The 26671-nt window shown below is 46.7% G+C and overlaps 2 protein-coding genes across 3 annotated transcripts; both read left to right on the forward strand.

Moving 5' to 3' along the window:
• The first annotated feature begins 3234 nt into the window (after positions 1–3234).
• Zmynd19 (zinc finger MYND-type containing 19) lies at positions 3235–13919 on the forward strand. Its single transcript, XM_057754990.1, has 6 exons — positions 3235–3511; positions 5084–5143; positions 6792–6898; positions 7496–7636; positions 12117–12297; positions 13140–13919. The coding sequence occupies exons 1-6, from the start codon at positions 3461–3463 to the stop codon at positions 13281–13283; spliced, it is 684 nt and encodes a 227-aa protein (XP_057610973.1). The 5' UTR covers positions 3235–3460; the 3' UTR covers positions 13284–13919.
• A 142-nt stretch (positions 13920–14061) lies between these two features.
• Dph7 (diphthamide biosynthesis 7) lies at positions 14062–25290 on the forward strand. Of its 2 annotated transcripts, XM_057754988.1 has the most exons (9): positions 14062–16525; positions 16908–17041; positions 17366–17453; positions 18319–18413; positions 18908–19080; positions 21523–21592; positions 21684–21749; positions 22117–22289; positions 24666–25290. In XM_057754988.1, the coding sequence occupies exons 1-9, from the start codon at positions 16379–16381 to the stop codon at positions 25103–25105; spliced, it is 1386 nt and encodes a 461-aa protein (XP_057610971.1). In that variant the 5' UTR covers positions 14062–16378; the 3' UTR covers positions 25106–25290. The 2 variants fall into 2 exon arrangements, with proteins under 2 accessions (XP_057610971.1, XP_057610972.1); XM_057754989.1 differs by lacking the exons at positions 14062–16525; positions 16908–17041 and having other exon boundaries at positions 17317–17453; positions 18316–18413.
• Positions 25291–26671: the final 1381 nt, after the last annotated feature.

Below are 26671 nucleotides of genomic sequence, written 5' to 3' on the forward strand. Positions count from 1 at the left end.
TGCTCATGCAGAGGACTGGGGTTCAGTTCTCAGCAGCTATATGGCAGTTCATAACCATCTGCAACTCCAGTTGCAGAGGATCCAACAGTCTTTTTAGGAACTGGATGCATAGCATATGTAAATACATGCAAACATTCATACACATAAAATAAATTATTATTATTTTTTTTTTTGGTTTTTCGAGACAGGGTTTCTCTGTGGTTTTGGAGCCTGTCCTGGAACTAGCTCTTGTAGACCAGGCTGGTCTCGAACTCACAGAGATCCGCCTGCCTCTGCCTCCCAAGTGCTGGGATTAAAGGCGTGCGCCACCACCGCCCGGCAATAAATTATTTTTAAAAAGAGATTGGGTGCCAGGAGGCAGAAAGTAAATATGCTTGCTGCCAAGTCTGATGATCTGAGTTCAATCCCTGAAACTAACATGGCAAGAAGAACCCACTTCCATAAGTTATCTTCTGACTGCCACACGTATGTACACCATAAATAAATATAAAAATTTTCTAAAGAAATTGAGTGTGGCCGGGTGGTGATGGCGCACGCCTTTAATCCCAGCACTCAGGAGGCAGAGGCAGGCGGATCTCTGGGAGTTCGAGGCCAGCCTGGTCTACAAGAGCTAGTTCCAGGCCAGGCTCCAAAGCTACAGAGAAACCCTGTCTCGATAAACCAAAAAAAAAAAAAAAAAAAAAAAAAGAAATTGAGTGTGCTAGCATACACCTAAAACCTCATAGCACTTAGGAGGTTTGAGGCAGGGAAGCTATTTTGAAGACAGTCTGGTGATTCTGCCTCAAAAAAAAAAAAAAAAAAAAGAGAGAGACAGATTGGTGAGATGGCTCAGTGGTTAGACATGCTTGCTGCAAAACCTGATGATCTAAGAGCCCAGAACTCACATAAGTGAACCAGCGCCCAATGTTATCCTCTGACACATCCACTCACAAAATAAATTAATGCAGAACTTAAAAAAATCATGTTCAAATTTAATTCCCAATATAACAGTACCCAAAGATAATGAGGTCATCAGGGTTCTTCCCTCATGGATGGGATTAGAATGTTTTGTTTCGTTTTCTTGGAGACATGATTTTTCTATGTATCCTTGACTGTCCAGGAACTATGTAGACCAGGCTGGCCTTAAACTCACCGAGATTGCTCACCAGACATTGTCTCCCCAATGCTGGGATTGAAGGCATGCGCTACCATGCCCAGCTTCCATATGGTGCTTTCAATAATGAAGATTATTTCTAGGCTGGGTAGAAAGACTCACTGAAACGGATTTCAGGTGACCAGGTCCTATAATGCTGGCCACAGAGCTGCAGCGTTGGCTCAGTCGTTAAGAGCATTTGCAGGGGACCTGGATTTAGTTCCTAGCATCCACATGGAGTCTCACAACCATTAACTCTAGTTTCATGGCATCAAACACCTTCTGCACACACATGGTACACATACATAAATGCAGGCAAAGCACTCATACACATAAATAATCTAAATGCCAGGGCGATGGTGGCAAATGCCTTTAATTCCAGCAGCTGAGAGGCAGAAGCAGGTGAGTCTCAGTGAGTTTGAGGCCTGTCTGGTCTACAAAGTAAGTTCCAAGATAGCCAGGACTGTTACACAGAGAAACCCGGTCTCAAAAAACAAAACAACAAACAACAACAACAAAAAAAAAAAACTAAACAAAAATAATGAAAGCTACTTGAGTGAGGGAAACTAGAATATGATGGAAATTCTACTGGATCTTAAGAATAGAGGAAAACCCGCCGGGCGGTGGTGGCACACGCCTTTAATCCCAGCACTCGGGAGGCAGAGGCAGGCGGATCTCTGTGAGTTCGAGTCCAGCCTGGTCTACAAGAGCTAGTTCCAGGAAAGGAACCAAAAGCTATGGAGAAACCCTGTCTCGAAAAATCCAAAGGAAAAACAAAAGAGGAAAACTATAATTTTATTTGTTTTGGTGTCCAGGCTGTCCTGGAACTCACTTTGTAGACCAGGCTGGCCCCGAAATAACAGAGATCCACCTGCTTCTGCCTTCCGAATGCAGCCACCACCACCCCGCTTTAATATTTACATCTATTATGTCTTCCCTAAAAGGGATAGAGTGCCTGAGCTCAGAGGGTAGGGATTTCTGAGTCTAGTAGATTAGAAAAGGAACTAAATAGGATATAAAGCCATAATTTAGGAGCTAATCTCATTGTTAGCTACCTTGGGGCTGCCTCATACTCATTTATCAGCTCAAGGAAGGTAGGTTCGCGATAGGGTGAAGCACGGCTGATCCCCTCTACAGGAGCAGCCTCTTGGAGTCATCAGGTGTATCCCGAGGTCTCCTTTCAAGTCATGCGGATGTGTCGAATTCCTATTTTGGAGGAACTTACAGTAAGACTACTGGCTTTATTACCAGGGAAACACACACGCTGCTCCATCTTAAGCATCCCGCCTCTTTTCTCTTAACTTCGGGACACCATCACAAGTCTGAAGAGGTTGGTGGGACAGGTGCGTTTTGAGCAAAGCATCTGGGAGTCCTGTGAAGTTCCAAGGGCTGAGAGAAGTTCTAGCTTTACTCGGGATGCTTGGTAACTATTTCCAAAATAGAACAATGAGAGCCAGCAACGTCTGCAGATACTTAGATGCCTGGAGTTACCTTGAAGCAAGAGCAGTCTAGCCCTCCCTAGGTTTGAGCTTTAGGCCTTACCGGCTGTGTCAGGATTCGAGACACTATGAGGTCTCCCTTTCCGAGAGACAGATATGCAACTCAGCCTCCGGCTCCTCACCGAAGGTCTTATCCTTCTTTGGAGACCTTCATCGGATCCGGGAGGCACGGCGTAGGTATTCGCCGCTGCCTCGTAGGTTGGTTCTGGAGACCTGAACCACTCACACAGTATCGTGCCAGGCCGTACCCACCCCGTAAGGACAGACGTTCCACGTCGCCCTGTCGTACACAGCTCCGAGACGAGAACGCAGGTGGCTAAGGGGCACGAAGAAACCGCAACCAAAATCACACGCTCCTGCCGCCCTAGCCGCCGCAGCGCGCACAAAGCTTCCCGCGAAATTGACGTTGAGCCGGCCGCCGCGCAGGCGCCGCCCCCGGCTCGCCCCTCCCCCCGCACTTGGTTCTTTTTCACTGCGCCTGCGCCATTTCCCTATTTCTATTGGTCGGCTGGCCGCGGCGCGCCACGGCCGGCGGAGGGCGCGTCCCGCAATTGGTCGGTCGCCGCCGGTGGGGGGTGTGTCCCGGTCGCGCCCCGCCCTCGGCTCCGCTCGCTGGTGTGCGCGCGGCGGTGGCGGCGGCGCGTGGCAGGTCCGGCGGGCGCGAGGCGGCGGCGGTGGCCCGAACCCGGCCCAGCCTCGTCCGCCCTCGGCCCGCCCGGCCTGACCCCGGCCCCGGCCTGACCCGGAGTGCCGTGGCCTCTCTCCGGCCCGGCCCGGTCGGGAGCCTCCGGAGGGAGCGGCTCCGCCTGCCGAGAGCGCAGGCCCGGCCATGACCGACTTTAAATTGGGCATCGTGCGGCTCGGCCGGGTGGCCGGGAAGGTGAGCGGTGTGGGAGCGGCGGCGAGGCCTGCGCGGGCTGGGGCACCTGGGCGAGCAGCTGCGCGGGCCTGCTTGGTTCGGGCGCCGCCTTCCTCGCGGGATCCTTCCCCGCGGCCGTGGGCGCGCCCCTCGGCCTCAGGACTCGTGTGGGACTGGCTTGCGCGGAGCAGTTCCCGGCGTTCGTCCTGTGTGGCCCCGGGCGGGCACCTGCGGCGGCTCCGGCGGCCAGGCTACACCTGCGGCCGCACGGTTTAAATGCGGCGGCCTCCCGCCGTAAACGCCCTCGGCCCGTAGCTCTGAGGCCAGCGGAGTCTCCGGTCCGCAGTAGATCTCGGCGGCGGCGCGTTTTAACGTTGCCCAAGGGCTGGCCACGTTCGGTCACTCTAGTCGCAGGCTTCCTTCGAGCACAGACTAAGAGCTAGGGCCCTGGTCTTGGTGGGCTGGAAGGCTCAGGTGCTCCTCGCTCGGGACACCACCCACCACATGTTGGAGCTGGGCCCCGAGGCTTGGTGCCGTTCAGGAACTGTGGACCTTAATTCTGTTCCTCCCACCCCTGGCTGCAGCTGGGAGAGAGGAACAGACAGGTAAAGTAGGGGCAGGTAACTGAGATCCTAGAAAGCTCTTCCAGGAAAGTAAGACCAACTGTTTTCCTTTGCATTTTTGCAAGAGCTCAGGAAAGGGCTGCTGGAACTTTCTAACTAGGGAGGGATGGGAGCCTAGACTCCTTTCGACTCGGTAATTAATTGCAGCAGCCTTGGCCCTTAAAGCTTTTCCTAGGAACATTTGAGACCAGAGGAAGAAGCGCTTGCTATCCAGTGAGCACGTGCAAAAACTATCCAACCTACTCAATAAGCAGTACTTAAAACGTCAATTTTCTATCGCAATCCCATTCCCTTCCTCTGCTTCAGTAAACTTGTGATGACCGAGTTTCTGGGGGCATTAAAACCTCAGGACCACTTGTCAGGCAGGGTCTATCCGGTATGGATGGGCTCTGAAGCCTACTTTGGAAAATGTGATCACTTTTTTTTTGGTGGTGGTATTTTGTTTGCGTGGTTTTTTTTTTTTTGTTGTTTGTTTGGTTTTTTCCAAACGGTTTCTCTGTGTAGCCCAGGCTGTCCTGAAACTCATTCTGTAGACAGGCCTGGCCTTGAACTCAAAGATAATCCTGCTTCTGCCTGGAATTAAAGGTGTGGAGGTGTGGGCCACTACCACCCTGCCTTGTTTTACTTTTAACATAGTAAATTTGACTAATTTGACTTTTCTTTTTACTTCATAGTTTTTTGTTTTGTTTTTTGTTTCTTTGTTTTTTGACACAGGGTCTCACTATGTGGTCTTGGCAGTCCTGGAACTTCACAGAGTTCTGTCTGCCACTACCTTGGAGTGTTGAGATTAACGGTGTGTGCCGCTATGCCCAGCTTTGACATTGCTATAGGCTGTGCTAAGGCCCCACTTAAGATTTGGTTACTTTCTGTCTCATTGGAAAATATTGCAGATTCCTGCTATTGCTAGTTATGGTGTTACTATTTCTTTGATTGATCTCAGATGTAACCTTGAAACATGGTTTATTTTCAGACCAAGTACACACTGATAGATGAGCAAGACATACCACTGGTGGAGAGCTACTCTTTTGAGGTAAGGATTATTTTTGTTTGATCCTCAGGAAACGTGAAGATGTTTCCTTCCTGGTTTTGGGAGAACAAGAGAATAACCAGTGGTACTTAGAGCACTCAGCTCCTAAACAGGTTGTGACAGCCTGGATGTCCAGTAGATGGTGCCCAGTAGAGTTCATGTGACCTCTTTTGCCCTGATTACTAATCTTTTATTTGGGTTTGTTTGGTTGGTTTTTGTTTTTGTTTTTTTCTTATTATTCCTTTTTTGTCTTTTTTGTTGTTGTTGTTTTGTGTTTTGTTTTTTGAGATAGAGTTTTGGGGCTTAGGTTTTTTTTTTTTTTTTTTGGTTTTTCGAGGCAGGGTTTGTGGTTTTGGAGCCTGTCCTGGAGCTAGCTCTGTAGACCAGGCTGGTCTCGAACTCACAGAGATCCGCCTGCCTCTGCCTCCCAAGTGCTGGGATTAAAGGCGTGCGCCACCACCGCCCGGCTGGGGCTTAGGTTTGAAGGTTGCCCTGGAACTCGTTCTGTAGACCAGGCTAGGTTTTTGATTTTTCAAGACAGGGTTTCTGTGTAACTTTAGAACCTGTCCTGGAACTTACTCTGTAGACCAGGCTAACCTCAAACTCACAGAGATCCACCTGCCTCTACCTCTGAACTGAGTGCTGAAGTTAAAGAATTAGATATCTTTTTTTTTTCAAGATTTATTTATTATGTATACAACATTCTGCCTCCCTATATGCCCACATGCCAGAGGAGGGCGCCATATCTCATTACAGATGGTTGTGAGCCACCATGTGGATGCTGGGAATTGAACTCAGGACCTTTGGAAGAGCAGGTGGTGCTCTTAACCTCTGAGCCATCTCTCCAGCCCAAGAATTAGATATCTTAAACCAAATGAGCAGACCTGTTTTGAATGTTGCTGTCCTCCAGTCTCTGCACCTTGATTGGGGAGACCATCCTGCCCTCCGTGTATCCTTGATAAAGGATTACAGGCTCTGCTGCTCCTCTGCCACCCTCTCCAGTAACTTTTACATCAATCATTTCCGTCTCTCTCAGCACCTCACTTTCATAGCTGCTACTTATCCAGGAATTATTTGTGTCCTTTTTGTTTTTGTATGGGATCTTGTTAGGCACCCTCGAGCAGCTATGAATATTCATTCCCCCTGTCTTCACTTCTTGAGTGCTGAGATTACAGATACGGACCATCGCAGCCAACTTTCTGGGCTTTCTGTTTTTTTTCCTCTCATGTATTTTTTTCTTTGGCTTTACTTATTTTTATTTTATGTGTATTAATGTTTACCTGAATGTCTGTACTAGTCACAGACAGTTGTGAAACCACCATGTGGGTGCTGGGCATTAAGTCCAGTCCTCTGAAAGAGCAGCCAGTGGTCTTAACTGCTGAGACATCTCTAGTGCCACCCCCACCCACCCCCCTCCGTTTCTGGACTTTTTTAAGGATGTGAAACTTTATTGCTTGGTGTCTACAATATTTTCCAAATTGTTCATGAGGGTTTTTTGCCTGAGTGGAGCAGGAAGAAGCCCCTGTGCTTTTCAGGTCCTTGAAGCAGGATGTCACCTGTACTTCTGGCATTTTTCTAAGCTGCCATTTGAAATGTTGCTGAGAGTTGGAGGCTTTCCAACAAACCTACTCTGCTTTATGCTCCTTCTCAGGCTCGAATGGAAGTAGATGCCGATGGAAATGGTGCTAAGATATTTGCATATGCCTTCGACAAAAACCGAGGAAGGGGCTCAGGCAGGCTTCTGCATGAGCTGCTGTGGTGGGTATTTTCCAGCTGCTAAGTCTCCTTACCCAACCCCATGTGAGCTGGGGTACAGTATGCCTGAAGGCTAGAGAGCGCTCTACCCAGTGGAGTCAGACAGCCTTGTCTTCCCTAAGTCTGGGAGTTTATTTTAGTGGCCTTTACTACTAACCCAAAGGAAAGTACATATCACTTTAACAACTGGTGGGATTCTGATGAGACAAGGCCTTGTGGAGGAAGGGGCTTTGCTTTTGGATCCTTCTGGTGAGTCAGATTGCATCCCTAGAAAATGGACTATTGAACCTGGGTGTGTAAGGTGGGGTTTGAAATGTTGAGACCTTCCAGATGGAACTTGTCTCTAGATTATTTTGATACTTTGGGGGTTCTATCCATTACCCTCTGAGCAAAGCCCTTAAATTCAGGGGAAAAATCATCAGCCTGGTCCTGTTTGTGTTGGCCACACTGATGTTGCTTGGCTTCCTCTTGGTATCCCCCTTCGGTAGGGAAGGGCCCAGTTCAGACCTCATGATTGGTATTTCTGTGTGGTTGGACATTAATGCTCAAATAGAAGTGCTTGAGGGTCTTTCCCCCAAGGAAAAAAAATTCTTTCCCTAGGGAACGACACAGGGGAGGTGTGGCTCCCGGGTTTCAGGTGGTACATCTCAATGCTGTGACTGTGGACAATCGTCTGGACAACTTGCAGTTAGTACCATGGGGCTGGCGACCCAAAGCTGAAGAGACCTCCAGCAAGCAAAGGTGGGTCTTTCCTGGCCAACACCTGACTCCTAAAGGGCCATCCCATGTTTCTGTGTTCCTTTTTTGCTCTTTTACTGTGAGTGTTTTGGGACCTTGATATCCTACCTGCCACCATCCATGTGTGTGTGTGGAATTTTTCTTCATGGAAGAAGGAAATATTTTTTCCTTTTTTTTAAAAAAATTTTTTGATGGGGAGGGTTTAGAAACGGTCTTCCTGACTGTTTTGGAAATCAGTATGTACAGTATATAGACCAGGCACAGAGATTCTCCTGCCTCTGTTTCCCCTGTGCTAGGACTAAAGGTGTATATATACCTCCATGCTTAGCTAGAAGAATTTTTATGATTAATTTTGGGGATTGATTTTTGTTGGTAATTGGCTCTAAGAACATTTTAGCTAATGTGATGGAATGAGACCATACCCCCCCAGGATCACACAGCTATGTTTCTATCATGTTCCTTTGCTGAACAGCTTTCCCTGAGCAGTGGTTTAAAGGAAGTAGGAGGACAGAACTTAGGGACTGGGCCTCTGGGTTTCCCAGTTCCCTATGGTCCTGAAAACAGCATAGTACAAGCTTTCTATTCTGCAAGTCCTGTTCTTGCTGGCCCTGGGACTTATCACAGCGAACTTCATGAAACTTTGGAGAAGAGCTGAGGAACCAGCAGGAAATGGTTGCCGGGGTGGGGGGGGGGTGAAAATGCCCATAGTCCCAAGCCACACAGGTATCATAGACCTTTTCTGAGGGCTTATATGAGTTTCTGTATATGTCCTTAAGTCTAAGCAGCCTTCCTTGGCACTGACCACACCTACAAATGCTAGTAGCACTGGTGAGGTTGATGTTATAGATGGTAGGTGCATCTTTTAGCAATTGTTTTCAGGTGATGCTAGAGCTCCGTGTAGTGTAGATAGGAGCTGTGGGAGGGTCCAGCTTCTATACTTGATGTTTAGTGTCGGTCTCCAGGTCCTTAGAAGACAGTTGCCAAACTGCTGTTCTGCTCTTGCAGAGTGTGAAGGCAGCCCTCCACTCAAATTTCAAATCTGCCTGGTTTTCTGCTTCCTACTCTGATGTCAGAGGTTTTGAGTCTTCAGTTCTGTCTTACCACTCCCTTCCCACTCTTATTTTTTAATTTTATTTATTTATTTATTTTTTTTTATTTTTTTTTTGGTTTTTCGAGACAGGGTTTCTCTGTGGCTTTGGAGTCTGTCCTGGAACTAGCTCTGTAGACCAGGCTGGTCTCGAACTCACAGAGATCCGCCTGCCTCTGCCTCCCAAGTGCTGGGATTAAAGGCGTGCGCCACCATCGCCCGGCTTAATTTTATTTTTTGAGGTTCACGTATCTTAAGCTGGTTTCAACTTGCTATGTAGCTGAGACTGATCTTGAATTACCGTCCTCCTGAGAAGTAGACATCATATTCAGTAGGGTCTCCACACGATGGTCTTACTATCCTGTGTTGAGTGCTGTTTTTAATCTTCTGAATATACCTTATGATCATGCAATATAGCAACTACAGTTAAAAACTCTATTTGGAAAGGGGCAGTTACAGTCCTGGGGGTAGAGAGCTGATGTTTGTGGTCAGATTGCTTGCTGACCCTTTCCTCAGCCAGGTTTACTAAGCTTGGTTGAAGCTGTGCCCTTCAGGTAGGTAGTACCTCTTGCTGGCAGAGGCAGACCCAGATTGAACTAGGACCCATGAAGCATATCTGGTATGTGTGTGTAAGTGGGTTTAGAGGGAGAGAATGAATATGTTTCAGGAGGGGGTGCTTGAGCCTGTGGGCACATGCGGTCAGAGAAGGATGTCTCTGTGTTCTGGTTTGTTTGTGAGAGCAGGTTGCTTATAAAGTTCAGTTAAACAGCCCCTGTGCAGAGAAACCAGCCATGCATCTCCATAGCCCTACGCAGTCTGTTATACTCACTTACGGACAGCCAGCAGTCATATTAGGGCTATCCTGGGTAGGTTTCTGTTAATATGATAAAATACCATGACCAAAAGCAACTTGGAAGCAATGGTTTATTTATTTCTCTGTCCATCACTGAGGGAATTAAGGACAGAAATTCAATCAGGAATCTGAAAACAGAGACCACTTTGGGAGCATTATTTATCGACTTTCTCGGCATTGCTAGCTTACCTTTCTCACACAGCCTAGGCCAACTTGCCCAAAATTGATACTGCCCTCCTATATCAATTATCATTTAAGAAAATGCCCCTATGTGTAGCCTCAGGCAAGTCTGATGGAGCTAATTTCTCAGTTGACGTTCCATCTTTCCAAGTGATTGGTTTCTATCAAATTGACAGAAACTAACCGCATAATTGATTCTTTTCAACTTGACATACTATACGTATGTATGTGTATTTGGTTTTTTGAGACAGGGTTTCTCAATAGCTATCGAGCCAGTCCTGCAACTCACCCTGTAGACCAGACTGGCCTCAAACTCACAGAGATCCGCCTGCCTCTTCCTCCTGAGTGCTGGGTTTAAAGGCGTGTGCCAACACCACCTTGTCTCCAGAATCTGATGTTGATATCCTGATATAAAACCAAAAGTCAACAATGTAAATAACTAACTCAGTGTTGAACATTCGAAACTCACTCATAATCTCTGGACTCCACAGGGTTTAGGCAGCTCTGTGCCACTTCTAGCTCTGCCATCCACAGTATGCCACCGCTTATCTTGTAGTCTTATGGTAGGTCTGCTCGACATACTCAGCTGTCCTTATTGCTTATCCCACAGTCCTTGCATTTCCAGTTTACTGGGATTTTCAGCTGAGGCTGCTCATTTAACCAATGGCCTCTCCTGGATCTCGGCTTTTTCCATGAACTCTTTAGTCCTGAAACTCCATGCCCCAGAACCATTGCAGTGTGAGAACACATGACCGAGTTTAGTCCTGAAACTCCATGCCTCCAGAACCATTGCTGTGTGAGAACATGTGACCGAGTTTGTCTCTGCTTGAGATGTAGCATTGGCCCTTCTAGGTCACAGCTCTGTGCTCACTGATAGGAAATACTTTGTACAGGATTTCATCTCAGTGATGCGGTTCTTTTGTTAATCACAGCTGATTCTTCAGCCCCAGCTAGATCCTTAATTCAAATACATCACATGAACATTTTGCAAGCTAGGCTTCCATCCTCTACATTTCTTTCAACACTCTGTTTTGTTTGTTTGGTTGTTTGTTTTGATTTCTTAAGACAGGGTTTCTCTGTGAAACAGTTCTGGCTGTCCTGGAACTTGGCTTTGTAGATCAGGCTGTGTCAAACTCAGATCTGCCCGCCTGCTTCTGCCTCCCAAATGCTGGGATTAAAGGTGTGTGCCACTTCTTTCAACACTCTTGTCTTCTAAATGTCCACAGAACAAACCATTAAGCTTGGAACTGGCTTTTCTAGCCCAAAGTTTCACATACCTCCACAATCCTCCCCAAAACAACCTAATTAAGTCTGGCATAGCAATATCCTATTCTATGGCATTAATTTCTGTTATTAGGTATTTTTTCTGTGGCTGTGGTAAGACACCGTGACTAAAAGCAACTTAAGGAAGAAAGAGTTTATTTGGGATATAGTTCCGGATGGATAAGAATCTGTTATGACCAAGAAGCATAAAACAAGCAGCAAACATGATAGCCAAACATGATAGTTTACATCCTCAACCACAAAAAAGTGAAGCAGAGAGCACAAAGTATAAGTAACTCAACCAGCCTCTAGTGACATACTTCCTTCAAGTCTGTACCTCTTAAACCTCTCCAAACAGTGCTGCCAACTGGGCACCAACTGTTCTAATACCCGAATCTCTTAGAGGGGGGCATTTCTCCTTTAGACCACCAAATTGGGCCTTCTTCATGTAGCACAAGTCTCAGCTCACAGTTCTGTTGCAGTAGTCAGTTACTTCTGGCTCACTTAATTCAGGAGGGAAAGGAAGGATTCCTGTGACCTAAAAGGGGAAGTAGTAGGCTAATGGTAGTTGGTGCTTCCTAGGTTAAAGGGCAGGATGGTGGTCTTCTTGGAGGCACCAAGTAGCGAAGCTTACCAAACTCCATGCTTTTGTGTGCCTGTCAGCCCTAGCATTGGGGAGAGTGATAGACTAGGCTTGTGTATTACTGAGACAGGTCTTTCTTTCTTTCTTTCTTTCTTTCTTTCTTTCTTTCTTTCTTTCTCTTTTTTTTGGGAGACAAGATTTCACTGTGTAACTCTGACTTCCATCACACCTGGCTAAGATTAAAATTTTATTTATTTTTTGAGGTGGGGTTGGGGTTTCTCTGTTATCTGTGGCTGTCTTGGAACTCACTCTGTAGACTAGGCTGGCCTTGAACTCACAGAGATCCGCCTGCCTCTTCCTGAGTGCTAAGATTAAATGTTTTTAATGTGGAGTGGTTAGTACATGGAGTAGTGATGGGCAGGCCAAACTCAAGTTGCCAGAACTGGGCAGAGCCTACTTGTCTTGGATAGGTATCTTCTCTCCTTGTGCTGACCTGGTCTGACATACTTTCTTTCAGGGAGCAAAGCTTATACTGGCTTGCAATCCAGCAGCTTCCCACGGACCCTATAGAAGAACAGTTCCCTGTCCTGAATGTGACCCGGTACTATAATGCCAATGGAGATGTGGTGGAAGAGGAAGAGAATTCCTGTACCTACTATGAGTGTCACTATCCTCCTTGTACAGTGATTGAGAAGCAGGTATGGTGTGCTACGCTGAGTCTTGGCCACTTCTGCCCAGCAGTATGGGTGTAACGAGGCAGGTTTTTTCCTGGAGATGCCTGGGTTTCTACCAGGGTGACTCTTCCTTTGCTGCTGTTCCTGTCTAGACAGGGCATATGTTCTTCAGCTATAGTGCCTGTATAGTCAGTCTCTCTCTCTGTGTGCGTGTGACTTTTGAGGTGGGATTTTTTTTTTTTTTTTCTTTTTTCGAGACAGGGTTTCTCTGTGGTTTTGGAGCCTGTCTTGGAACTAGCTCTTGTAGACCAGACTGGTCTCGAACTCACAGAGATCTGCCTGCCTCTGCCTCCCAAGTGCTGGGATTAAAGGCGTGTGCCACCACCGCCCGGCTTTTTTTTTTTTTTTAAATTGGTGTTTTAGCCTGTATGTATATCTGTGTGAAGGTGCTGGATCCTGGAGTTACAGTTTTAAGCTGCCATATTGGGTGCTGGGAATTGAACCTGGGTCCTCTAGAAGAACAGTCAGTGCACTTAACCACTGAGACATCTCCAGCCCCGAGGTTGGATTCTTAATCTATAAGCCATTTGGTCTGGAACTCCCTATATATGTGGATCAGACTAGGCCAGGTATCACCACAGTCCTGCATTAGACATCCTAGTGCTGGGATTGCAAGAATGACACACAATGCCTGGCTTTTTACGGGGAAGAGGTATAGGCTTTGAGTCCAAGACCTTGCATGCGGACCATGTGCTGAACTTCATTTCCAACATAGGGTTTTATTATTGTGTTTTTTCAGATGCTGAGATGCAGTTTCCATACATTTTGTTAGTGTGATATTGAAGCCATAGTGTTTTGTGTTTCAGCTTCGGGAGTTCAATATCTGTGGGCGTTGCCAGGTGGCTCGATATTGTGGCTCTCAGTGCCAGCAGAAGGACTGGCCTGCCCACAAGAAGCACTGTCGGGAGAGGAAGCGTCCATTTCAGCATGAGCTTGAGCCAGAGCGATGACGGGCTGAAGAGCTGCCACTGCTGCAGGTTCAAGGTTTCCAGCTCGTAATGAGCACAGTGGAAGATAGACTGGCAGTTGAACCTGGAGGTGCCAAAGAAGCCAGCAATGGATCCAGAGCAGCTGCCATAAGACCTCACAGCAACATGAAGCCTGTGGGGACAGTGCCCCTCCAGTGTTCACCCCCAGCAGAGACAACGGGAGGCTCCCTAGGACCTTTCTCATTATTTATATGTTAATATGTTTGTAAACTCATGTACAGTTTTTTTGGGGGGGACGTGAGGGGAGGGTTAGAAACTTCAAATAGAATCATTTGTTGTATTCCTCAAATGGTAAACAGTTGACACTCGGCTAGAAACTGTCATGTAGTCAAGCTTCTCCTGGGGTGGGAATCCACTGAGAGGCATGCACAGAGTCATGTCTAAACAGGCAGAGTAAAGGGGTAGAATCATCCTTGTGACCAGTCTTTGCTCACCCTGTTGTCCAGCCTTTTTTTTTCCCCTCTTCCCTTGAGACAGTGTCTCTCCATTTAGTCCTGGCTGTCTTGGAACTTAATATGTATCCAGGCTGGCTTTGAACTCAAAGAGACCCACCTGCCTCTGCCTCACGAGTGCTGTGATTAAAGGCGTGTGTGAACACGCCTGGCTCAACTTTATTTTTGAGAGGAACTGATTTAACGGAAATGGTTTTGAAGGTTGGCCTCTGAGCCGCAGAGAATGTTAGCTAGGAGCACAAGGGAGGCTCTGACCGTTGTGTCTGGTGGTAGGTGCGAGTGTTCCAGTAGGTGATTACTGCTTTGGTTACTAAAGGTGCTTGTTTTAGTTAGGGTTTCTTTTCCTGTGATAAAAACACCATGACCTGGAAAGAAGAGGGATTCTATCAGCTTCCAGTCCCACATCACTGTTCACTGAAGCTTATTTTGCTCCTTACAACTTGCTCAGTCTGATTTTATAAAGCACCCAAGATCACCAGCCCAGTGGTGGCTCTATCCATAGTGAACTGGGGCCTCCCAAATCAGTCATCAAGAAAATTCAGTACAGGCTTGTCCACAGGCCAATCTGGTGGGGCGTTTTCATAATTGCCTTCTAAAATGACTCTAGTTTATGTTGAGTTGACATAAAACTAACCAGCATAGTCCTATATATTCCTACATTTGTAAATGATCATCTTTAGGCACAAAAACCCTTGGAGCCAGTCTCAATTGCAGGTTGGTACTGGGCTGAGTGAGGGCTAGGCATCCAAAGTGGAGCCAGTGTCTCATTCACTGCAGAGCTGTGGTCCCCAGGATAGCTAGTCCTGTGTTCTTTGGGAGAACCACAGGTATCTGAGGGCTATTTGGTAACTTGCAGAAATGAACCCATCTGTGTTGCTGAAGTTTTATCTCAGGGTATAATCCCTCCTGCTTCAAGCTGCTACTTGACTGCTGGCCTGGTTGGTCTGCAGGTTTCTGCTATATTCCCTATTGCATTTCTATCACATTCCTTGATTCTCTGTGTTCAATGCTATCTCTGGCATAGCACAACCCTTTGGTCTCATGTTTATGAATAGCACTCCTATGACTGCTTCGACATTACACAGTGGCCTGGAGCTTGGAGAAGTGCCTATGTCAGACCTATACCAAGGAGCATTCCCGTTTCTGTTCTGAAGGTCATGGTAGTTATTAGCTGGCATAGTTGGGTTCTCTGCTCAGATCCTAGGTTGAAATCTGTATAATGTCATTGGGGAGGGGAAATGTGCTTATATATATTGTAAAATATTGCTACCAACAGCAGCTGACTTGAGCCCTTCATGTCTTGGATACACTAAGTGGCTAGGACTGTTGTGGTAAAAGGTTCCCATGTGGGTTAAATTTCTTGGGACGGGCCATCTAGGCTACAAACTGATAATTGCCTGTATCCTTAAGAATGGCTGGATTGGGACTTTATCCTGTCTCTATCCCCTCCCTGACCAACAGTGGCTGCTTTACACTGTGAACTTTGCATCAGGAATTTCTACCTAGAGAACACTCAGGATTGCACAGCTGACCTAGAAGCATTGCTGGTAAAAGGTGATGGTATGAGTTAGGTTTGCCTCTGGGTTCTTCCAGTCAACTCTTCCACACCTGCTAGCACAGGTGCTACTGTGCAGTGAAGGGGTATATCAGGCCACTTGGTGTCTTCCCATGTTGCCATCCCTGCCCTCCCCTTCAGATTATCCCTACTTTTTGTTCTTTGTAGCTGCTTATCTAGACTGTTCTGTGAATGTTCTGGTGGTTCAGTTATGGAACCCTTTCTCCCTTCTGTAATGTGTTGGGGCTATTTGACGTTGGAATAATATAGTGCTGGAGGGATTGAGGTCTGTTTAAAATGTCCTAGGTAGGTTTCTCTGCTTCAGTTGTTAACTAATCTGCAAGCTGGGTAAATAGCCATATCCCTGCTTCTGTTCCCAGACTGGATACCCAGGTGTCCTGTGAACTTGCTTCCTCGAGCTGCTGTAACTAAGTGCCAAATCTGGTTGGACTAAAGCTAGAGATTATTGTCTCTTGGGTCTGTCTCATGGTTTAATGAAGGTTCTTGCTGCCACAGCCACTGCAAGTGCTGGGGAAAGGTGTTGCAAGTCTACATCTGATAGCATTCTGGGCTCCTTTATGCATTATTTCAAAGGGCACACATTAAGTCCTCTGTGCATGTTTCTAAATTTACATGAAGACTATATTGGATCAGAGGTCACTGGGAGCATCATTTTGTCACTATAAAGGACCACATTTCCAAAGGTTATGAGTTACTGGGGCTTAACTTCAACATACATATATTTTTGGGACGTAGTTGGAATCACAAGGTGTAAAAAACTCGTTTCCTCAAGCCAACTGTTACTTACAATACAGGAATTTTCTTGAGGGCTTCTGCGTCTACTTGAGATCAGGTTTTTATTCCTCTTTCCCTAAGCCGTTGCTTTTTGCTCCCCGCCCCTAGCAGGACTGTTTCCTGCGGTCCTCCGGTAGGTAGGGGGCGCAGCATTTCCGCTGTCTCTGCCAGACCGGAAATTTCTTCCCTGGGTCGGACGTGACTTAGGAAAGTGGAGAGTCTGTGTCGCGCACGCATCTTTTGGTTTTGACTTGATGGCGGGCAGCTGGTCAGGCATGCTGCAGACTCTGCAGGCAGTGGACACTGAACTTACTGCGGACTCGGTGGAGTGGTGCCCAGTAGAGGGTTGCCAGCACCTGATGGCCTGCGGAACCTACCAGCTGCGAACGCCCGAGGACCAGGTGCACGCCTGGGAGAGTCAGGCCGGGGCAGGAGGAGAGGGACTACTGGCCTCCATAAAAGGCCTAAATCTGTGAGAACTAATGGGAAAGTAAAGTGGGACCTTTCAGGACCATGCCTACCTCCGGAAGGTTTCTCAGAACTTGCGAAACCAAGTGGGGTTGTAGCCATGTAACTGCAGGCAGGTCCGGGCGGTCCTGGCTCCGGGAGAGCTCCCCTGTTCATTGAACACTTGGAGGAAAAGAGATTCTTTTCTCAGAAACAGAGTTTCCACTTCGGTCAGAAGCTAGTCTCTGTCCTGGCCCTTTTTGTTATAGTTTTGTTTTCCATTCTTTGTGATCTCGGTATCTGTTAAGGTAATCAGGAAATATGTATATTCTGTAGCCTGCCCTGGATGTCAACGAGCCTCAAGTTCGTTTAGGTCGTCTTTACCTGTACAGTTTCAATGAGGACAACACGACTAAACCTCTGGTTGAGGTCCATAGAAGGGATTCTTCTGCCATCCTGGACATGAAATGGTAGGATTTAGGTAACCCCACCTGGATTGAAAGCCTGGATGATGCCTTAGGGGCCTTCAAGGAAACAGGGAACTGAACTCTGGGTTCCATCATTTGCTGCCCTTAGGAGGTAGAAAGCCCTGCTTGACATTTCCCTGGTCAGTTTCCCAACCCCAGACTCAGGATTAGTCTGGGATGCAATGTGAGGTCCAGGTTTATAACCTGGAAAGCCTTTGGAGACAGAATAGTTGGCTCTAACCTGATTTGGGGAAGGAAATACAAAACATCACTGGAGTTCATGATGTTCCTCCAAGCCGTGATTGTATTCCTGCATTCTCCCATCAGGTGCCATATCCCAGTGTCTGGCCACATACTTTTAGGCTTGGCAAATGCGAGTGGATCTGTAGAGCTGCTCCGCCTGACAGAATATGAGGTCAGTGATGGGTCATGCTTTAATGGGAAAGGGACCTTAGTGGAGAGTGTTGATGAGTCTGTACTGATGGAGCCATTTTCCTAGGCTGGTCTCTTCCGTGATAGACTTTGTTATAAATGTTTTAAGAAATTATAGAGTCTATTTTAAGTTATACGGGGTTTTGGTGAGATGAAATCACCTGAAGTATCCCAAAAGAAGGTTGTCTACAGGTCTGGGTTTCTGTAGGAACTGCACTGCAAGCATGTCTGGGGTTTATACCAAGACTAAGAATACTAGTAAATCTCTCGTGTGAAAAGGGCCTCCCTCCCCTTCTCCCTCTCTCCCTTTCTCCCTTTGCCTCTTCCCTTCCCTCACTTTCCCTCTCCCTCTTTAAAAAAGAAAGAGGGTCTTTCTTTTTAAAAAGATTTTGTTTTTATTTTTAATTGTGTGACTGGGGTTTCTGAGTGTGAGTGTCATGCCCACAGAGGCCAGAAGGTGTCAGGTCCCCTGGAGCTGGAGTTTCCATGGCTTCAGGTGCTATCCTGTGCTTGATAAGTGGCAAGAGCTCACTCTTAGATGAAATGTTAATTCTGGGCTGAGGGTGGAGCCTAGTGGCAGACTGCTTACCTAGCATGCATGAGACCTCGAGTTCCACCTCTAGCACTATTAAAGCATAAATAACACCAAAACCCCAGGTAAGGCAGATCCTGTCTCTACTACCAGTATCTGCAGAGTTGCCATGAAAGGACTGCTTGAACTTGAAAGTTGAAGATGAGTATGAGCAACATAGGGAACCCCGTCTCAAAAACAAACAGTAACTGATGCACGTCGCTCATCTAGGGAATGGAGGTTTGCTAGACAAGGGTGTCCCTTTGCTTTCCAGTAGAAGAACAGCTACACCTTACAACCAATATCCAGCCTTACCCTGGAGGAGAGAGCTCTGTCCTTGTCCCTAGATTGGTCAACTGGGAAACCTGGAAGGTAAGGGTCAGGTTTGGTGGGGGTCTGAGTCTCCCGAGGAACAATGCCTGTTTCTATTCCAGGAAGAATTAAAGCTACTTTCTGCTAGTTTGGTTCCTAAAACCTGGGTGTACTATCAGTCCTATCCTTAAAAACAGAAAATCATAGCATTTTGGATAAGTAGTGATGATGCCATCATCAAGAGAAGTCAACCGGGGTTTTAGTGACAAACTATGTGATAGTTTCATCCTTTACCAGATACCAAGAGGCTCTCTTGGAGGTATGGTTATATGCTGCCTGAGAAATGTCTCCCTATGGCATATATGGGAACTAGAAGAGAATGTTTGTGATGGTTCTTTCTTGTAATGCCAGCATTCAGGAGACTGAGGCAGGTGGATTTCAAGTGTAAGACCCACCTGGGCTGCTTGGAACCCATCTCTAAAACAAACAAATGAAAACCAGAAAAGGATGGTGAGTAGAATTTAATAGGCTCTCCTTTGGCTACTGGGTTCTAGGACCAGAGACCAGCCCTTGAAGATCATTAGCAGTGATTCTAAGGGACAGCTGCATCTCCTGATGGTTAATGAGGGAGCGGCTGAACTGCAGCTCGTGGCTTCATGGCCGGCCCATCACTTTGAGGCCTGGATTGCTGCTTTCAATTACTGGCACACAGAACTCGTGTATTCAGGTGAGTTGGACCTCGGTGTAGTCATCTCTGATGCAGACTTGTTAAAGACAAGGAGAGAAGAAGATGGGGCTAGGCCAAAGCTGTGGTCAGAATATGTGAGGCCTTAGGACTGTCTGTGGAAGGTACATCCTGTGGTCAGCAGTTATGGCTGCCCCACATCCCACTTCTCAGGAAGTGTGCCTGGTTGGCCTTTGGTACCTAAGGTTGGCCTTTGGTACCTAAGGCTTTTTGTGGAGCTGGCCCGGGTTGGGGGGAGCAGGTATCCTGCCAAACTGCCTGCTCATGGTGCTTTCACTGCGAAATCTGCTCTCATCTACTTTTTGTTTGCCTTCTGTAGACTTTCTCACAGATTTTAGGTTTGTTCTTTTCTAGATATAGCTTCCCTTCCAAAAGGAAAGAAAGCATGAGGGAAATAGGTAGGTTTCCTGTTTTTGAATGGTTTATCACTTTGGTGCTGTTTGTATGAGAATGAGAAATTAACAAAATTGGGTGACTTCTCTCCCCGGTGGAGGAGCTAAGTCATGTGAGCCGGAAAAGGCTGGCTTAGAAAAGACAGAAAAAAATTTAAAATACTTGAGATTCCCAGGGCCATGTATGTCTAGTCCCAACTTTCTTTTTTGGTCTTTTTTTATTTGGTTGTTTGTTTTGTTTCTGTGTTTTTTTTTTGTTTTGTTTTGTTTTTTTTTTTTGGTTTTTCGAGACAGGGTTTCTCTGTGGCTTTGGAGCCTGTCCTGGAACTAGCTCTGTGGACCAGGTTGGTCTTGAACTCACAGAGATCCGCCTGCCTCTGCCTCCCGAGTGCTGGGATTAAAGGCGTGCGCCACCATCGCCCGGCTGTTTCTGTGTTTTTTGAGACAGAGTGTCTCTATGTAGCTTTGGCTGTCCTGGAACTCATGTAGCATGGCCTGGAATTCACAGAGGTCTGCTTGCCTCTGCTTCCGGAGTGTTGGGATTAAAGGTGTGCGCCATGCTTTTGGTTCTGTTTCTAGTGAGGAGTCTGCACCAACACTATCTTCACCAGCCCAGTTCATGTCTAATCTCTCATGGACCCCAGCACTTACTGTGACTATTATTATATACATAATGCTGATTTTTATTTTTCAGGGGTAGATTCCAATCTGTGTCATTTGCTATTATACCCTTGAACGAATTTTCTAAGAACCATGAAGAGTTCAATTTTTTTTTTTTTTTTTTTTTGGTTTTTCAAGACAGGGTTTCTCTGTGGTTTTGGAGCCTGTCCTGGAACTAGCTCTTGTAGACCAGGCTGGTCTCGAACTCACAGAGATCCGCCTGCCTCTGCCTCCCAAGTGCTGGGATTAAAGGCGTGCGCCACCACCGCCCGACTGAAGAGTTCATTTTTGAAGGTTTTCCCTCACCTGTTTTTTTAAGCTCTTTAATTCTAGGATTAGTTCTACCTCTTTATTCACTCTCAGATACTTACTGAGTTTGCCATGGAGGCTCACTCTAATCCTAGTACTTGGGAGGCTGAGAAGGGAGGATTGCTGTTATTCTGATGATAGACGGAGCTACATGTCCAGCCATACTGTCTCAAAACAAAGCCAAACACAATAACCTTTATTTCCTCCAACCAAATAATTGAAACAAAAACCAAACACACAACCCTCTTCCAAGCCAAAAATCTAAAACCAAACAGACACACAAACAGAAATACCAGCAGTTTATGTAGTAGGGTATCTTAGCAAGCAGCCTGTTCTCTCCAAGCTTACGTTGAAGGGGAAAGTGGAAGCCTGATGTATGAGAGCAGGGAATGGCGTGGAGGTCAGAGGAGTGGTAACATTCTGAACAAAGAAGGAAGAAGAGTGTGCCCCGGAACTGTATGCGGTGAGGAGTGGTCCCACAGCAGGTGTGCCCGGTGTGAGGGAAGAGCAGCCAGCACAGCCACAGCCAGCGTGAAGATAGAAGGGCTTACCACCACCGGCAAGGCCTCAGGGCTTTGCACACTCAGAGGGACTGGAGTGAAGTAGAGTAACTGCAGAGAAGTGACATTTTCTGATTTACAGACTGAAGTTTAAGAGGATCTCTGGTTAAGTATAAATTACAGAACTTGAGGGCAGAGCCTGGGGCCTGTTGAGCAGAGGAGGGTAGGAGTGGCTTTACTGGGGTCCATGTAGATGACACAGTGGTTAAGTGCACTGGCTGTTTTTGCAGAGGACTCAGGTTCAGTTCTCAGCATCTATGTGGCAGCTCACAACTGTCTATAACTCCAGTTCTAGGGAATCCTTTTCTGACCTCTAGAGTGGTAAAGAGTGCTTTGATCTTCTACCCAGCTTCCCTCAATTGGAAGATAGAGTGCCTAATGATTGTTTTTGATGCTCTCCCGGGCTTTCCTAACCATAGTACCACACAGGAAAGGCACCTAAGATCTTTCTTGCAGACTCATTATCATTATCATTGTTGATGCCCTTCCCTGTCTTTCCACAGGGGGAGATGACTGCCTTCTGAGAGGCTGGGACACCAGGATTCTTGGCACACCTGTCTTCACTAGCAAAAGGTAGCTAGCTGGTCAGCTTGGGCATGGCACCTCCATGCTTCTGTCTTAGGACATTTCATCCTCTACCTTGCATGTTCCGCTTTGCCTACAGACACTCCATGGGCGTGTGCAGCATCCAGAGCAACCCCCATCAGGAACATATACTGGCTACTGGAAGGTGAGTCCCTGGGGTGGGTCTGCTGCTTTGTGCATTTCGCAGCTCCTCTCCACAAGGATTCAAGATTGCGTCCAAAGCTCTCAACCAACCCACAGTTCAGGTATCTGGGTCCAGAAAGTGGGGCTTACTTATGTCCTTAAAGATAAATGAGACAGGCAGTTTGTGCAGGACTTTAACCCCAGCACCAAGGAGGCAGAGGCAGGTGGATTTCTATGAGTTCCAGGTCAGCCAAAGCTTTATAGTGAGATCCTGTCTCAAAAAAAATTAGTGGGGCAGGACTTGGGAGGTGTTTGCTGACACCACAAGGTCTTAGGGAAAATATGAGCGTGGGCTTTCCTGTATGTCAGTGTCTGGTGCATGGTTCTAGTTATGATGAGCATGTTCTGCTTTGGGACACTCGGAACATAAAGCAGCCGTTGGCAGATGTGCCAGTGCAAGGAGGCGTATGGAGGCTCAAGTGGCACCCAGTCTACCACCACCTACTCCTGGCGGCTTGCATGTACAATGGCTTCAAGATTCTCAACTGCCAGAAGGCCATTGGTAAGTGGGAACGTAGAGCTGGCCTCAGGGTAGGGAGTCAGTTGATTTTCTCCATAGACCACGCCCAGAACATGCCACAGCCCCGCCCTGTGCAGCACTGGACTTCAATTTCAAGAACCCACTTTCACCCTGATTTCCTCATGCCCAGATCAGTTGTTTAAGTCTTCATGCATTTTGCAGTTCTGACTGCACTGGGGCCCTGTCCAGAAGCATTACCCCTTGTCACATGGCCATCCCTGCCCTGCTTTCTCTTGAACAGCGTGGACTCTGGTCTCCCTATGTCTCACACGTGTTGTCTTCCTCTTGTTCCCTTTCTCACAGAACCTGGTATTAGTTAAGCCTAACTCTACCTGTGGCTGTAGTAAAGAGCCTCTCTTCTAGGGTGTGCTGTAGGACATTCTTGGATTTGCTTGGTGAACCACACTGTGAACTAACATTATCAGAACCATTTCTCGTCACCCTTTCTCTTTCCAAGCCCTGCTGCCTTCTCTCCTCCTTCTCCCATCATAGTTTCTCTTCTTTATCTACTCTCCCTCTGAAAAGAAGCACTCTAAAGAACACCTCAGAGTCCCATCATTAAATTGCCAGTCCTTAATCACTACTACTTGTATCTTTTTAGTTTTGTCTCTCACTTTTTAAAAAAGATTTTTAGTTTGTGTGTGTTTTGCAGACAGGGTCTCATGTAACAACACAAGCTGGCTCCAAATTTGATATGTATTTGAAGCTGGTCTTGAACTCAATGGCAATCCTCCCGTCTCAGTGTCATGAGTACGGGGACTACAGGAACTCCCATATCTGGTGTCCCTGCTGGTTCTTGAGGATCACTTTTACCAGTTGTCTCCTTGCTTCTGAACTGTGGACCGGCTCTGTCCTTAATTGTTGGGGACCCTTCCCCAATCTCCTCGGTTATGGATGACCCTGGGTAGTGCTACAGAAATCAGGACACAGGGGATGCAGACTAGGAGATACAACTGCATACTTTATTGCAAAGCCAGTGCTCTTTTTATAATACTCAAATCATGATTCAAACTAGGTTCCCATAATACATGGAAATTGTTTCATAGACTAGTCACTTGGCTGCAACTAATTTCAAGAGCTTCGTGCCCTAGCTAATCTAAACAAAAAGCTCGGTGTTATGGGAAAACCTCTTGCTATAATATATAAAAAACCTCATCAGCCGGGCAGTGGTGGCGCACGACTTTAATCCCAGCACTTGGGAGGCAGAGGCAGGTGGATCTCTGTGAGTTCAAGACCAGCCTGGTCTACAAGAGCTAGTTCCAGGACAGGCTCCAAAACCACAGAGAAACCCTGTCTCGAAAAACCAAAAAAAAAAAAAAAAAAAAAAACCTCATCAGAAGACAAACCACAACCTAATCAGAGCCTTTGACCTACAGTGCACATCTGTATTTTCAAGGACTATTGGCAAGGCACTCTACTGATGGGAGAGGTTGCCTCCTCCTGACTTGGTTTGCAAGCCCGTCAGTGAGAGTGCTACCTCAGGTCACCCTGCACAGAGAGAGTTTCTGTGCCGTTCAAACCCGGCCCTCTAAATGTCCTTTTAAAAACTTCCTTTCTCTCTGTCTGTAATGTCTCTTCCATACTGTTGTGGCTCAATACCATTGTAATGTGCACTGGCTTATTTCTGATACTTTCCTCATTTGCCAGGCTGTCTGGGGAAGTTACTAGAAAGAAACTTCTTCTGCAGACCTGCTCAGGGCTGCAAGTTCCTAGCCACTGGGCTACAGCCAGAGGCTGTTGCCATTCGTTCCTCACCGTTGCTGTGGTCTTCTTAGCCTCTGTACTTACTCCACGTGTGTTCTCCATTTTTTTTCTCTTTTAAAAATACTTTATGTATATGTGTGAGTGCCTGCGTGTATGTATGAGTACTGTGTGCATGCCTGGTGCCTGAGGAGGCCAGAAGAGGGCTTAGGAATCTCCGGGACTGGAGTTACCGGCAGTTATCACCTGCCGTGTGAGTTCTGTGAACTGAACTCAGGCCTTCTCCAAGAGCAGCAAGTTCTCTTAACCGTCAAGCCATCTCCTGGCTCTGTGCTCCCCCTCTTTTCTGTCCTCTTCCGTCTTCTGTGTCCTTTGTGAATGAATTATACCGCCTTCTAGAAAGCCTTTGCCAAACCCTGCAGTTTGGAAGCCCCTTGTTTGTGGGTCGTTTAGACCTGGCTGATCTCAGAGGCACAGTGCACATTGCAAAATGCGTATCTGGTTTCTTTTCTGCCCACCGTGCGCATTTTCATTCTTCTGCAGACAGTGAATGTGTGTGCTGGTAGAATGGCTGCTCTTGGTGGAAGCTGAGGGAGACATAAGTGGAGGCTGGTTAGCTTTGAGTAATGCTGGTTTTCCTCTCATCTCTTGCTGCAGAGGAGAAGCAGGACGTGACTGTCTCAATATCCCAGGAAATGCCTAACTCATTAGTGTATGGGGCTGACTGGTCCTGGCGTCTTTGCCATTCCACGAAACCCGCATCTACCTGCTCCTTTGATCAGAATGAGATGGGAACCAGAGCTGCAGACCGCTCCAGTCTGAAGGTTGCCGAGGAGCCACCAGTGCCTTTCCATGAACAAGTAGTGGACCACCACATGGGTGGTCCTGCTAACACTCCCAGTAGAGCTGAATCGGAGGCTTCTCTCCTTCCAGTAACAGAGGACATGAAAAGCAGCAGCCAATTACACTCCTCTTCCAAGATGTGTGATCTCAACCTCTTCTCTGGTGGAGGGAATTTTGACAATAGCCTCCTGGCCACCTGCTCCTTTTACAACCACGTTCTCCACCTCTGGAAGTGGAGGACAACGCAAGCTTGAGGCTGCACTCCTTGCGTTTATACTGGACATGACCTGGGAGTGCTGGCCTTTGAGAATGGCCTTTGTGATTATGCTTTGGCAGTGAATGGGTTTTTTCAGTTCTAAAACTAAGTATCTTGGTGTATTTTGACATTCAGCCCTTCGTTTGTATTTAAGTCCTTGTTTATATTAATTAAATAACTTCAAATTTTTAAATTTTTTTAAAAAATTGTAATCTGTAATCATGTGTGCTTATGTCTGTGTGTGGATTCTGGAAGAAGCCAGAAGAGGGCAGTGGATCCCCCTGGAGCTAACGTTACAGGTGATTGTGAGCCACTATGTGGGAACCAAATTTGGGTCCTCTGCAAGAATATATGCTCTTGCCCAATAAGATCCTAAACCTTTCAGTTAAAAAAAAAAATTCCATCTGCATGGTAATGGTGGCACATGCCTTTAATTCTAGCACTAGGGAGACAAAGGCAGGTGGATCTTTGTGAGTTCCAGGCCAGGCTAGTATACAAAATGAGTTCCAGTACAGCCTGTTACACAGAGAAACCCTGTCTCAAGAAACCAGAAAAACAGCTGAGCAGTGGTGGTGTATGCCTTTTAATCCCAGCACCCAGGAGGCAGAGGTAGGCAGATCTTTGTGAGTTTGAGGCCAGCCTGGGCTATAGAGCTAGTTCCAGGGCAGACTCCATAGCTACTGAGAAACCCTGTCTTAAAAAGAGAGAGAGAGATTTAAAAGCCATGTGGTGGTGCCCACACACCCTTTTTAATCCCACCCCTTGGGAGGCAGAGGCAGGCAGATTTCAGTTTGAGTCCATCCAGGACTACACAGAAAAACCCTATCTATAAAAACAAAAAACTGTTATGTATGAGTGCTTTGCTATGCTCCACCTATGTGTCTGTGCTCCACCTATGTGTCTGCCTGTGCTTCCAGAGGTTAGAAGAGGATGTTGGATCACCTAACTGACAGCTGGGAGCCACCTTGTGTGCACTGGAAGAGCAGGCAGTACTCTTAACCCCTGAACCATCTCTAGCCTGTAGCCCCTAAGTTTTTTTTTTTTTTAATTTTTGTGTGAGTACACAAATACCACTGTTAGATCTCCCAGCATGGGACCCAGGGATCCAACTCAGGTATCAGTCTTGGTAGTAAGTACCACTGAGCCTCGTTAGCCCCATAGTCCCTCATTTAAAGTCTCAATTTATCACATTAGAAGCCATTTCCTAAACAAAGGTTATTCTTTTATTTTTTTGTACTGGAATGCTATCCAAACACTATTTCCATCTCTGAACTAGTTTTAAAAGTGGATAATAGAATAAAAGGAGGTGTGTAAATATTGTAAGCTGCTTCAGAGAACACAAACTTGGAGTATTTGGCACGGTCAGTATGAAATATTATAGCATTAATAGCTTGATCAGTTTTCATGTCTAGATAGATAGGTTTTATAGGAACATGTCAGGTGTGCACTGATCAACATTCTCGTTTTTAATTTCCTATCTGGGAGGAAAGGACATTGGAATGTGTCTAACCCTCAGTAGGATACACAAGTGTTTTGAAGAGAAAATGGTGTTTTGGTTTTTTTC

Source organism: Chionomys nivalis, chromosome 22, assembly GCF_950005125.1.
Source record: "Chionomys nivalis chromosome 22, mChiNiv1.1, whole genome shotgun sequence".
Taxonomy (NCBI): Eukaryota; Metazoa; Chordata; class Mammalia; order Rodentia; family Cricetidae; genus Chionomys; species Chionomys nivalis.